This window comes from Triturus cristatus, chromosome 4_2 (assembly GCF_964204655.1).
Source record: "Triturus cristatus chromosome 4_2, aTriCri1.1, whole genome shotgun sequence".
Lineage (NCBI taxonomy): Eukaryota > Metazoa > Chordata > Amphibia > Caudata > Salamandridae > Triturus > Triturus cristatus.
Genome location: NC_140586.1, coordinates 977,681,009 through 977,695,951, shown reverse-complemented (window position 1 = coordinate 977,695,951; position 14,943 = coordinate 977,681,009). Strand labels below are relative to the sequence as shown.

The 14,943-nt window shown below is 46.9% G+C and overlaps 1 protein-coding gene across 3 annotated transcripts in view; it reads left to right on the top strand.

The window, feature by feature from the left end:
• LOC146839194 (CD5 antigen-like) overlaps positions 1-14,943 on the top strand; it is a 449,199-nt gene that overhangs the window by 336,968 nt on the left and 97,288 nt on the right. For all 3 annotated transcript variants that reach the window (XM_085603214.1, XM_085603212.1, XM_085603213.1), the window contains one exon: positions 10,987-11,307. In XM_085603214.1, the coding sequence (XP_085459340.1) occupies positions 10,987-11,307 (321 nt within the window). The remainder of the gene's footprint in view (positions 1-10,986; positions 11,308-14,943) is intronic.

Here is a 14,943-nt window from a genome sequence, read left to right as displayed (position 1 = left end):
AAACACTTGTTTCATGCACACATGACTAGCTCTGGGCCTACTGGCTACCCACAACAGTTTTTTTTTTAAATGATGAAAAGTACAAAAATTGTAGGTGCAGCAACTGGAATGCCCCAATCGACAAACAACACCAACTTACTTGTAAAATCTCAAATCCAAAAGTCCTCAAATCCAAAAGTCCTCAAATCCAATGGTATATGATGAAGCAGACACAAAGGGTGATCCTTCCAGCTCCAAATACAAATGAAAAGTGAACAAGACATGAACAAAGCACTGGGAGGAGCATGCTGGACAGGAACATGAAGTTGGAGACTCTGGGGCACTTCCATCCTTTCCAAAAAAAGTAAAAAGTAAAAGTAAAAAAAGAAAAAGGACTCCAAATCATTTTTTAGAAGGTTTTATGCTGCTCGAGAGATATTCTTATCCAGATTGCAAATTTTGCATGTTCGGCATCTTGAGCTTCTCCAAAATATCCGAATGACGTGTTCGCGATCGCACACTCTCGTGGGATCGCGCGGCCAGCTACTTCTATCTTATGTCGCACGTGAACGGATAGGAAAACTCGTCGGCGAACGGAGGGATCCCGGTGAGTCACTACCACGCTCGCAAAAACACATTTTGAACAAGGGAAAAGCCCCGCTACGACGCGGATTGCCGGGTTTTCGGTAACTCCGCATTCTACGTGAAACACGAAATTGCCAAAAATCCGCATCCTCCGCAAGCGGAGCAGATTTTATAGCCCATAATATAATAACCTATATATATAGTATCCTAAGGGCCTATGACACACTATAGGTTCACATTAACTCTGCTCTTACAAACCTGGGGACACTGGAGCCTTTAGTTTCATGTAGATGGCTCAATAAAAATTGGACAAGGGCTTTTAAGATGCTTTTTGTTGTCTTAAACAAATTACCCAGAGATAGTAGTAAGATAAAAAAGCATAAAGCCCTATAAAGAGTGGCGATAAGGGAAAGGAAGCTTGAGTTAAAGAAAGAACTGTGGGAGGATCTTTTGACAGCTAGGGGACAGCATCATTTGTTGTAGGGTAATAAACCATCCTTTTTTTTACGAGGGCAGACGTCAGGTCTGTCCGTTACAGTGCCGGCCCAGGCTTGGGTGACTCATTTTCTGGCGCTATATGGTGGGGAGGCTCTGAGCCTTTTTCTCTGTGCACATTTGAGGGAGATAAGATTCGGATACACTGGGACGAATTTAGAAATGCGATCTTCTCCTTTCCATCAGACACCGCACCAGGTGCATATGCAGTGCCAGGGGATTTGTTTAAGACTGTGGTGGACCATTGGGCCCCCGTTCTTACTCTCCATATTAATGCTGCTATTTGTAGTTCGTTACCAGAGGCCTGGTGTCACTCAGTGATACTGCCAATTTTGAAGAAGGGAGATAGACAAGACCCTGCTTGTTACAGGCCAGTTTCATTAGTTGATGTCGAGGTATTGGCTGGATAATATTGGGGAGATTAACCCACCGGACCTACAAGCATAACATTCTGTCGGACCTCTAGTATTGGCTTAGTACTGGCAGGGGCACAGTAGAGCAGAACCTCAAGCTATATTTGCCAATAACTAAATATACTAAGGCCAAAGGGGTTACATATATTGTGCCTTCATGGGCCTCATCTCGACCTTTGATAAGGTCAACAGAGATAAGCTCTGGGTAGAGCTGGGTTCCATGGTGGTTGAACCTGCTCTTGTTGCCTTTTTGAAAGATCTCCTTCATGGTCTGACACATGCGGTAAGATTCAGAAGTAATGGGCAATGCACAAAGCACTTTAGCCTAAAGCGAGGGGTCCATTAAGGCTGTATTTTGGCACCCTTCCTTGTTATTAAGTATGTCAACTGTTTCGAGGAGGTGTTCACTGAACATGGTCTTGACATACTGGAGCAGGTGGGAGATTGCTTCCCGCTCTTCCCTAAGCAGAGGATGTAGTCCTGATTGCACATACAGCCAGAAGTCTTCAGAGGCTGTTAGACCTTTTTATCATATGTATAGAAAGTTTGGATTCGGTAACCAATTTAAAAAATCTTATTTTATGGTGGTGGATACAAAGAACACTAAAACCTTCATTGTTTCACTGTAGGGAAAGGCTTTAAGTAAGGTGGATAAGTTTACCTACCTAGGGATTTTATTAGGTTCAGGTTTCAGCTGGCAACCCTTGATTAAAAAAAAATACAGGGTGGCTCAAGAGGGCCATTCCAAGCCTAAAAGATTATTTCTTGTCACCTGGGACACAAGCCAACCCAGATAAAACTACATGTTCAATCAATCAATCAATCAATCAGGGAATTTTCAGCCCACTACTCACCTGTGAGGGTCTCAAGGTTGCTGGGGGGAGCAGCTCTGGTCAGTCAAAGAGCTAGGTCTTGAGGGCCTTCCTGAAAATGTGTAGGGTGTGGGCGCATCTGATGTCGATCAGGAGCTCATTTCAGGTCTTGGCCGCAATGTAGGAGAAGGTTCTTCTACCCTTCTTGCTCTGCGGCTGTGCGGGTGTTCGGCGAGGGCGAGGCTGGAGGTTTGGAGGTTACTCTTGGGTATGTGGAAGGAGATTCTATTGTTGCGATATTAGGGTCTTGTGTTATGGAGGCATTTGTCGGCGTGGGTGAGTTTCTTGAAAGTTACTCTCTTCTCAACGGGGAGCCAGTGGAGGCTATGCAGGTGTTGGGTGATGTGTTCATGTCGAGGGATTCTGAGGACGAGTGTTTAGTATGGTCTGGAGTTCGTAGAGCAGAGACTTGTTGATCCCGGTGTAGAGGATGTTTCTGTAATCCAGTCTGCTGGTTATGAGTGCGTGGGAGACAGTCTTCCTTGATTCAGGGGGGATCCATTTGAAAGTCTTTTGGAGGATGTGCGCAGAAGAGAAGGATGGGTCAGTTGAGGGTGTGGTCCTCTTCACCACACTGACCCCTGAGCAGCAGAGAGATTGTCACCAGCTGTTGGGACAATTCTCAGATTTGTTTTTCCTAGTGCCTGGTGTCACTGACTGGTGCATCCATGAGGTAGACACCGGGGACAGCCCCCCTCTCAAGCATAAGGCTTACCGGGTGTCTGACAGGGTCAGGGCCTGCATTAAGGAGGAAGTCTCCAAAATGTTTGACCTAGGGGTGATTGAGTCCTCTAGCAGCCCTTGGTCCAGCCCAGTGGTCTTGGCACCAAAGGCTGCCACGCCTGGTGAGGCCCCTGAACTAAGGTTCTGTGTGGACTACTAAGGTCTCAATTCGGTCACAAGGATCGACGCACACCCCATCCCCAGAGTAGATGAGCTCATTGATCGGCTAGGGGCTGCCCGGTACCTCGGCACGTTTGATCTAACGTCTGGGTACTGGCAGATCGCCTTGACTGATGGGGCAAAGGAGAGGTCAGCATTCTCCACACCATATGGGCACTACCAGTTCCGTGTGATGCCCTTTGGGATGAAGAATGCCCCTGCCACCTTTCAGAGGTTGGTCAACCAGGTGTTGGCTGGACTGGAGGATTTCAGTGCCACCTACCTGGACGACATTGCAGTGTTCAGTTCCTCCTGGGAGGATCACTTGCGCCACCTCTGGGAAGTGTTGATGGCACTGCGCAGAGCAGGCCTCAAAATCAAGGCCAGTAAGTGCCAGATTGGGCAGGGTTCTGTGGTGTACCTAGGACACCAAGTGGGGAGTGGCCAGGTGGCACCCCTGTAGCCCAAGATTGAGAACATCCTGCTTTGGGAGCCCCCAAGGACCCAGACGCAGGTGAGGGCCTTCTTAGGACACACGGGGTACTACAGGAGGTTTGTCAAGGGGTATGGCAACATTGCTGCACCCTTGACTGAGCTGACTTCCAAGAAGCAGCCAAAGATTGTTAACTGGACTGACACCTGCCAAAGAGATTTTGATGCCCTCAAGACTGCCATGTGTACAGCGCCCGTACTCCAGGCACCCACCTTTGCTGAAGAATTTATTGTTCAGACAGACGCTTCAGAGCATGGGGTGGGGGCTGTTCTGTCACAGATCAATGAGGAGGGACTAGACCAACCTGTAGCCTTCATCAGTAGGAGGTAACTGCCACGGGAACAGAGGTGGAGTGCAATTGAGCGGGAAGCATTTGCTGTGGTCTGGGAGTTGAAGAGGCTGAGACCATACTTGTTTGGGACTTACTTCCGGGTTCAGACAGGCCCCTCAGATGGTTGATGCAAATGAGGGGTGAGAATCCCAAGTTGTTGAGGTGGTCCATTATCCTACAGGGGATGGACTTTACGGTGGAACACCGCCCTGGTACAGAGCACGCCAATGCTGACGGTCTGTCCAGGTTTTTCCGCCTTAGTGATGAGAACTTCCCAGGGGATGGGTAGTTCTCCCCACATTTCAGCTGGGGGTGACACGTGTTAGACCTGGCACCATTGGCGTGAGTCTCCCTTCCATTTTTTCGCTGTGCCTCCTCTGTTTTTCTGGTGATAGATGCTCTGGGCGCTGCGCCACTGCCATTCAGTGCCGCAGCGCAGATGCTCCCTGTGTAAAGATGACATATGAATTGATGTATCCCTGATTGGCTTAGTTGGTCTACCTGTTAGTCCCTAGTAATGTGGCCTGTGGGTGCCCAGGGCTGGTAACCCAAATGCTGCTGGTAGGCCTGCAGCGCTGATTTGCGCCACCCACAGAAACAGCTTGTAAAGTGGGTCTCAGACCTGCCACTGCAGTGGTTGTGGGCAGTCTAGAACTGCCATCTTGACTGTGAAGTGCACCCACTTCCCAGCCCCTGAACCTTCCCTTGGCATCATGTAAGCCACCCCTATGGAAGGGTGCATTGTATGTGTAAGGTAAGACATGCTCTGATGTGTGTAGCATGTCCTGGTAGGGAATTAAACCCAATTTCGTTTTTCACTACTGTAAGGCTACTTGTTCTCCATAGGCCAGAATGGGAAGTTTGGCTATTACATTCTACAGTCCTAACTGACCCATAGAACATGGTAGAAAAACGAATTTAGTATGCCTGAGCTCAGAATTTTAAAATACATCTTTTAGTGAAGTTTATTTTTATATTCTGTGTTTGAAAATACCACTTTTAGAAAGTAGGTATTTTCTTGCCTAAGCCTTCCAGTGTGCTCTGCTATTATGTGTTTTGGCTGTCTGGTTTTGGAGGGACAGGGAAGGCTGAGTCAGATCTGGGTTGAATAGAGAGATCTGCATTGGAGTGTGGGGAGAGGTAGCTCCTAGACCTGAATAGGGCTGTGCCTGGCAAGGTGAATGCTGGCTCCACCTCCCACTGTGCGTCTGATGGCAGACCCCCTCTTTCTGAAAGGAAGGATGCAGCCTGGTAAACAAAGTGCTCCAGGGCTGGGCAGAACTGGTTTTGGCTGGGTTCAGTGACTTGTAGCTTCTGAGAACAAAGACTTTTGGGGTATAAATATCTGTGCTGAAACCCCTACAATTTGTATTGCCCCTGGATCTCAAGACCAACCTCTGTCCGTGGAACTGAAGGAAGCTGCAGGAGAGGACTGTTCTGGTGTTGTGTGCTGTCCCCTGGATTGGCCTGCAGTAGTTTTCATTGGACTGGAAATAGGAGGCAAAAGGAGCTGTAAGAGAACTTTTTAATCTTGAACCTGCAATCACCCAAGGGCTAGAAAGAGAACTAGCCTCCTGACTGAAGTCTCAGGACCAGTAGACTTCATTTTGTCGCTAAAGCCTGTTAGCGAGCCGCCACAGCCGCCGAGCATCAGGAAAATCGTCGCCCTGCTGCCTCTGAGGGCTCGCTGGCCTGATTATCGCCCCGCACGTTTGTGGGCCTCAAAATCATTGCCACAGCCGTGGAGCATCAGGAAAATCGTCGCCCTGCTGCCGCTGAGGGCTTGCTGGCCTGATCATCACCCCACACGTTTGCGGGCCTCAAAATTATCACGACAGCCACGAAGCGTCAAGAAATTCATCGCGTCGCTGCCGCTAAGGGCTCACTGGCCTGATCATCGCCCCACACGTTTGCGGGCCTCAAAATTGTCGCTAACACCCGTTAGTGAGCGGCCGCGACCAAAAGAGTGAGGAAAAACATCGCTATCCCACTGTAGCAACATTTTTGTGGATTATTGACAACAACTTCCCGGAACTGTGAGTAACAGGGTCGCAGAGACCATTGCCCTGAACTGAACTTTGCATTCCCCATTTGAACTATTTTTGCAGCATCCAGAGAGAATTATTTTTGCACAGTATTGTGGCTTTTTCGTTATTTGGTCTTGTGATAAGCCTATATATAAAGATAACTATTTTTTTATACCTACCTGTGCTGTGTCCCTTTGTAGTGTTCCTCACTGTATTACTGTGTATGGTCATAAATGTTTAACACACTGCCTCTGAGATTAGCCACTGCTCGTGCTACGTTACCACAGAGTGGAGCAGGGGTTGTTAAAGGGGTGCAGCGCTTCACTCTGACTTAGGAAGACGGGTCCCTGCTTGGACAGTGGACATCCACTGCCAACCAGGGACCCCCATTTCTAACAATCTATAACTCTGTCAGGTTAGAAATTTAGATGTAGTACAGTGAGCCAAACAAACCAACAATTGCTAATTATATAGTAAGACCCAGTCCATGTATTATGAAGTGTTGTTGTCCGACATACACAGTCAAATTAGAAACATAGGAAGAGTGTAACAAGCCAGGGGGCCTCTGAAGCTGAGCTGTTCATGAAGGCAGCGCATTATTCCTAGAGACCTGTGGGGTACTGCTGCTGGAAGACCCCGAGCCAAAGAGCCACTATGCCAGGGCACAGGAGGGCAGGCCCCTGAAGCCCTCGCTCAGCAAAGAAGAGGAGTTTAAAAGGAGCTCAGAACTAGAGACCAGGAGGCCTTAAATTGATAATATACTGGCTGGAGAACAGCACCAGGAACAAAATGCGAATAAATATGATAAGGAAAGGCCCAACAGGGCACAATGTCTCTAATTGTATTAATGGCACTTGTACCAGGCTGCTCGGCTGCAAAACCGTGCGCCATATCCAGACATTTATTAAGTACGTCTATGGGGGACAGTATCCAAGGAGACCAGCAAGAGCCCTCAATGATCCACACCCCTCACCTCAAAGTATTCCCATGAGGGGGGAGAGTATCCCATGGAACCAGCAGAGGCCAGGCACATCACAGTGAATTAAAGGTTCCCTCCCACGAAAGGCTAGCACCTAGGGTGACCCTCCAGCTACAAACAGAGTGTTGCTCCTATGATTCATTTTTGCCCCAGGTTGGGTGGGCTAATTGTTACCATAGTCCTGGCAGCCCTATTGTGTAGTTTCCACTAATCGGTATGAATTGCGCATTGGGGGAACAATATAAACTTAGAATGGGGCCAGACCGATTCCATGCACTCTCGCTGGATATGTTGTCCCTTGGTTCAGCTCACAGAGCCACCATTAAACCCTCCAAATCTAGACAGGCAGAGAACAGTTCTGGCAGCTACTGAACATGACAACCCTTTCCCCCCAGGAACCGTGGTTACAGACCTGGAACTTTTTGTTCAGTCACTCATTCTCTCTTTGGCTCAGAGAAATATACAAAGAATACTTGAAGGGATGTTTTTTAAGATTTATTGAACATATGTGATTCTTGTACAGAAAATATGGGCTGTAATAATTGATAGACGGAAGCAGACAAAGGTTATGATGAGTGTCAAAACAGTGAATAAAACAAAGAGAACCAATACCTTGTGGAGACAGCTTATATATGCATGCAAATACAGCATTATAACAATCTAGTGTACGTCTATGATGTAAACCCTAACCAACGTGTCTAGGGTGTGAATGTCAGGTCTGCCAAGAATCCCCCTTCTGGAGGATATAACCCCTTTACCTGGTGGGTTAGAATGTTGGAGCCCATCTTGGTCACGAACTGAACACCCCTCAGGTAGGTGTCTGTCAGCTGCTAGTCGAAAACCTCAGCATGCAGGGACCCCTTGAAGTCAGCAGAAGTGTCTCCTCTCATTATGTTAGTAAACAAAAGGCTATATATAGAAAATGTCATCCTTGCTTCGGGCCGAGATTGTGATCGGGTAATCATTGTTTGTGTTCTACAGATAGCTGCGTCGCCAAATGGACATAAATAACAAACACATTTGTATCTCGCATGTGAGGGCCTCGCACCTAATGCCAAGGCTGTGTGATAGTGTTCTCACAAAGTTCTTTTGTGTCAGCAAGGTCAGTGTTTCTTAGAAACTTACCCAAGCATTGTAAATGCAAATGTGTGTCAAAGGTCAATGTGACAAAGGCAAGGCAACTTTAGGAAAGAACCATGCACATGTGAATTGATAACATTTCCTTCCAGGCCTAATTCGGGCACATGACAGCCCCAGAGCCTGAGTGAGCATCCTGTGAGGGGGAAGGTTACCCCATGATTTCTTGTCCCTTGGCTCTCTCTTTACAAATGAAAGAGCCATGTTGGGAGAAGGCGTGGTAGGACAGGAGAAAGGACAGCAGCAGCTGGCTGCCACACCAGCAAACAAGCAATGCCTGGTAGGCAGGAGCCAACTCGACTTAGGAACCCATGCAATCTTTGAAGGAAGCATGCGGGTGTTGCATAAGTGCAGTAGAAACACCGAGTCCTGATAAGAAAACAACCCACTAGTGGCACGACAGAAGGAAGGAGAAAAAGAAAAATGTACCCGCTCGAGCAGCTGATTCAAAGGGCCGCATTAGGGCCTGATGCTTACAAAACAACTTGCACTGCAGTGTCCCAGGAGGCCTGGAAAGGACAGGCTAGCTTGTTGATCGGCCTTTTCATAAAGCAGCTCTCCTTGTCGTATTAGGAACTCAGGAGAATCCTGTAGTTTTAGGGGTGATGGCTTGCTGTTGCACAGTGTGTTCGAGTTGCCTCCAGCATAGGATCACCAGGGTACATTAAGGGTCTCATTTATATTTGGGGGGATGGGGTACTCCGTCAGAATTGTGAGAGATATTCCATTCACCAACATATAAATTCCATTACATTCCACTGGATTTATATTTTGGCGGACGGGATATCCGACACCATTCTGATGGAGTGACCTGTCCACCGACATATAAAGCAGGGCCTTAATGGATTTCTTGACCATTGTGACCTTTATTTGTTCTGCACTGCAAGTAAAGTGGTTTATTATAGGGTGTGGTTGTGTGACCTCACCATGTAATAAACTCACTACCTGTTCTGGGTCCAGTGAGGCACGTTTGTGAAACCTCAGCTCAACCCAGTTTAATGTTCATGGCCCCCTTGTAAGTACTTGCCTGAGCGCTAATTGTAATTTTCTAACTTTGTAGACTCATAGTGAGTGTTACCTTTTGGTGGAAGCAACAAGTAATGGATTAATGCTCACCTCTGACATCTGCTGTGTCCTGCCATCATGAACTCAGAACTTGGAACTCAACTTCTCAGGTTCTGTGGTGAATAATTTTAGTACCAATAAACTATGTAATGGTAAACAACACCTAAAGTTAGAGAATGTATGGGATGAAGCATTATATAAGTGCTATAAACAAAGGAATTCATAAGGTCAACAGTAACACAATTTGGCTTCCAAACGCTCACCCAATTAAGCATCTGGTGGACCACCAGGGTTACACTAAAAGAGCAAAATTTACTCCTTCAGTGTAAAAAAACCCAAAAATGTAAACCCGGTATTTGTAAAACGCGAACTACTCACCCTTACTGGTCTCAAAGCGCTGAGGGCCATCATGGAAGTTAAGTGAGCTATTGCCCAGAGTCACATGTTGCTGAGCTGATCTGCCGCCGGAGCCGGGGATCGAACCGTGAACCCTGTGCTCCGAAGTCAGCTGCCCTGGCCGCTGCGCCACACCTCTCCAATCCAGTGTAAACCTTTCTCCGATGACCAGAGAAAGCATGAGACGTCGGAGGTAAGCCATTCAACCACCCACCCTTTATAGAATGGGTGGTCAGATGGCTTTTTTAACTGTCTGTCAAATTCAGAAATATCCTGGCAGTGAGGGACAATTAAAATAAAAATATAAAATAAAATGTAATATACCTACACTTTGGGAGAAAAGAAAACTTCCCTGGTGATGGAGCTATTTGTTTTTACTTATCCACAAACAAACTCCCACTCTAAATGACTTTGTATAAAGCGCTGCGATGGTGGTCCTTATAAACCCATAGAGTGGTCTTAGGGCCGACAGTGAGCTTTAAATTTGGTGGGTGAAGTATTGCTGGACATACCACCCTGGCTGCCTTTACTCCACCGCAAACCACCCTGGCTGCCTTTACTCCAGCGCACACCACGCTGGCTGCCTTTACTCCAGCGGACACCGCCCTGACCGCCTTTACTCCAGCGCATACCACCCTGGCTGCCTTTACTCCAGCGCATACCACCCTGACCGCCTTTACTCCAGCGCATACCACCCTGGCTGCCTTTACTCCACCTGCCAAACTCTAAACCAAGCCACCAGCGTGGGAATTATAGACTGCTGAATTCTATAGTCTAATAATATTTTAATATTCTTCTAGGAAAGACTCTAATATTCTTAAAGTTATCCATTTAAAAAGCTCCCAGGAAACTGATTGTATTTTACCGATGCACACGATTGTTTAAGACCAGTAACTCATGTTGCATCATGTATTATCAACAGCTTATTTCTACCCATTTAAAATACTTATGTATTTAATGGTAAGCTTCTGCTAATATGCCAACATCTCTAAATGGTGTACTCAATTCACGGACTATTTTTAGATCTTATCAGATATATAAATTCAGGATTTACAGCAGGACAATGCGCAGCTTCTCAGATCTGTTTGTCCATCTGTGATCTCAGGGAGGAGAAGCAGTGAAACCTGCTGACTGCTGATGTTGTATCTCTTTACTGACCTTTGATTGTCTCCCTTCTAGAGTGGTCAATGTACTCAATATCTGTTCCCTTCTCTCCACTGGTCACAGGTGGTGTCGATGAGATATTGTATCTCTTTACTGACCTTTGAATGTCTCCCTTCTAGAGTGGTCAATGTACTCAATATCTGATCCCTTCTCTCCCATTGTCCACAGGTGTTGTCGATAAGATCCGCTTGGTCAATGCTGGTGACGACTGCAACGGGAGGGTAGAGGTCAGGCATGGGAAGCGATGGGGGACGGTCTGCGATTCTCACTGGGATATGAAGGATGCTGAGGTGGTCTGTAGACATCTTGGATGCGGATCAGCTTTAAGAGCACTAAAGAACAATGAAGTGTTTGGAGCAGGAGGGCACCCAGTGTGGCTGAGTCGGATTCGATGCACAGGAGCAGAGGCGTCCTTCTTTGACTGTCCTCATGACGCGTGGGGGCATAATGCTTGTCACATCAGAAGGGATGCTGGAGTGCAATGTGCAGGTAAGAGGAAGAAGTACAAGAGGAACAATTAAGTTATGAAAACTAATATCATAAAAGATACGAATGTAGTATGCTATGACTGCTGAAGGATTGGATTGGATTTACATCAATATGGGTATCCCAGAGTGTGATGCAGGATGACTCATTGATAGTGCCAGCCAATCACAGTGCCTGTGTCTTTCTTGTGCACTGTACCATCACGGTAAGGAATTACCATATAATAGAAATGCCAACACCTCTACTGGGTCATGCATGAGAGAAGGTAGCAGAGCTTCAAGAGTCAATCAACAAGCAGGTATCTTCAGCCAGACACTGTCTACTTCTGGAGAAAATCCAAAATCTTGGAAAGGAGGTTTGGGGGCCTTGAATGTTCAGCCCTTTGCATCCGTGCTTCCGTGTGAGCTGGGCTGGTGATGGTTGGAGCAACAGAGAAGGTGAATAGGAAGATAAAAGACTGAACAGACAGACAGGAGTGAGCAGAAAGTAGAGAGATGTGAAGGTATTTTACTAAACTGGGTTAATAGTTTTTAGCACTTTCTTCATTTCATTGTTTTTATTGATTTTCTTTCAAATAATGCTTATATAATTACTGAGCAAGCTGATAGCTTTTACAAGCGACTGTTTTTATCTACCTACGTCCATTTCTTGGTGTTTTCTAGCCCGTATCGGAACTTTAATTACGCTGGAGTAATATCTGGACACCAACTCACGTAATTTGGAGGATAAATCCTGCCATGAGGGCACATTTATTGAGCATGAGTGGGTGATTGCGCTCGCTACTTACATTCTGCTTCATTCAGTAAATTCCACGCACAAAATGCTTCTTCACATCCATTTTGTGTTAGTAAAATAGTGCTAAAACATGGATTAAGTAGGGGGAAAATCCATCTCTAAAAGCATATTTGGCGAGTGGCTGCTCACGCTCACTATTCATGTTCTGTTGCATTCAGCATATTTCTTCCCTCACATCCAATATGAACATAAGAAATAGTACTAAGTCCAGAAGTACTACTCTTACGGAATTCTGCATGATCTTGCAGAATTCTGAGGAACTTCATTATGATTAGGCTACACAGCTTTACGTGAGTTATGCCCACCCATTGTTTTTACCTCTAGAGGCCTAGGCCTAAGCTCCCACTTACTTTGGACTGCCTAAGGCCCTTGACAGACCCGACCATCTGCCGCGAGGCCTCACCTCACTGCGCTCCTCCTCTCTCCCTCTTCATCTACTCTCACTCTGCTCCCACCAACTCCTTCACACTTTCCTGTGGACTTGTGCTTTGTACTCTGTCTTTTCTTGCTTGGCGTCTCTGAAATTTGCTTTCTATTCCCTGTTGTCTTTTCTGCTTTGGCTCTTGTGCTCTTTTGTGCTTTTTCTGCTTTAGTGCCCATTTGCTTTTTGTGCCTTTTGTTTTTTGTTCCCATTTCATAGCTCAGTTCAGTCTTCTGTGTTCTTTCCTAGTCTGTTGTGCCTGATTTTTGGCCTTGACTCATTGTTTTTTTCTGCCTTTTCTGATTTTGCTCCTGTTGTCTCCCCCACTTCTCCCCTCCCTTCATGGTATCACCCCTCCTGCCACACTTTTCACACCTCGCCCCCCTTCTTTACCTGTACTACACCCTTCTCCCACTTTGGTTTCCCACCCTTCCCTGGCGTCGCCCCTGTGCTCCTCCCATTCTTAGGACCTACTTATTGGCAGCCACTGTACAACCCTATTGAGCAGTTGCCTAGGCCCCAGGCCCCACTTACCTTGGGATGGTCCTCTAACCAGTCTAAGGCCCTCTCAGATCCTGCCATCTGCCGTGAGGCCCTGCCTTGCTGCACTCCTCCTCTCTTACCCTCCATCTACTCTCACTCTTCTCTCCTGCTCTCACTCACTCCTTCACGCTCTCATTTTGACTAGTGCTACGTATTTTTCCTTTTGGGCTCTTTTGTGCTTCACGTTTGTGCTGTTTTGTCTTCTGTTGTGCCTTATTTTCTTTTGTGCTTTGGCTGTTGTACTCTTTTCAGATTTTCTGGTTTAGTGCTCATTTCTCTTTTGTTCCTATTTGTCGTCTTTTGTGCCATTTCATTGCTCAACCTGGTCTTCTGTACCCATTTGTGTGCCTTTCTCTAGTCTTTTTGTGCCTGTATTTGTCTCCCCTACTTCTCCCTTTGCCCAGGAACTCCCTCCTCCCTCCCTTGCTTTTCCCGCATCCATCCTCCTCCCTCTCCTACCTGTTCTCCCCGTGCCTTCTCTCACTATGGTTTCCCCACCCGTCTGTAGCCTGAACCTTACGCTCCTCCCTCTCCTAGCACATAGTTAATGGTGGCCATTGTGCGACCCCATTGAGCAGGTGCCTGGGCTCCAGTTTCCATTTAACTTGGACTGGTCCTCTAACCAATCAAAGACCCTCCCCGGACCCAGCCATCTGCCTCACTGTGCTCCTCCTTCGTCCTTCTCCATCATCTCTCATTCTCCTCTCTGCTCTAACTCACTCATTCACACTCTCGCTTTGACCTGTGTTTTATACTCTGCTTGGTGTCTGTTAGAATTGGGAATCTCTAGTTGCACTTGCGACAAGCAGGGACTGCTTTATTGCTTTTTATTGCCTTTTGTGCTTTGGCTCTTGTGCTCTTTTGAGATTTTCTGGTTTAGTGCTCATTTCTCTTTTGTGCCTATTTGTCTTTTGTGCCATTCCATTTCATTGCCCAACCCAGTCTTCTGTACCCATTTTTTGTGCCTTTTCCTAATCTGTTTGTACCTGTATTTGTGTCTGTTTTTGTTGCCTTGGCTTGCTGCTTTTTCTGCTTTTGCTCCTCTTGTCTCTACCACTTCTCCCTTTGCTTCAGGAACTACCGCCACCTCCTCCCTCCCTCGCTTTTCCCGCATCCATCCTCCGCCCTCTCCTTACCTGTTCTTCCCATGCCTTCTCCCACTACGGTTTCCCACCCGTCTCTAGCCCGAACCTTAAGCTCCTCCCTCTCCTAGGACATACTTAATGGTGGCCACTGTGCGACCCCATTGAGCAGGTGTCTAGGCCCCAGTTTCCATTTACCTTGGACTGGTCCTCTAACCAATCAAAGGCCCTCCTCTGACCCGGCCATCTGCCTCACTGTTCTCCTCCTTTTTCCTTCTCCATGATCTCTCATTATCCTCTCTGCTCTAACTCACTCATTCACACTCTCACTTTGACCTGTGTTTTATTCTGTGCTTGGTTTCTCTCCCTGTCTATCTTCTGTGCTCATTTCTCATTTGTGCTTGCCTCTTGTGCTCTTTTGTGCTTTTTCTACTAGTTTCTTCTTTGTGTCATTTTGTCTTTTGTGCCCATTTCATTGCTCATCCTAGACTTCTGTGCCCATTTTTGTGCTCTTTCCTAGCCTTTTTGTGCTCATATTTGTGCACGCTTTTAATGTCTTTGGTTGTTGATTTTCTGCTTTTGCTCCTCTTGTCTCTCTCATTTTTCTCTTCCCTTTGGGGACTACTCCCTCTTCCTCCCTCTTCCCCCTTTCCTTACCTGTTCTCCTTTGTGCCTTCTCTTACTGCAGTTTTTCACACCTCGCTAACCCCTCCCCCCAAACTCCTCCCCCACCGAAACCTACTTAATGGGGGCTGCTGCATGACCTCATTGAGCCTTCACCCCAGCTCCACTTACCTG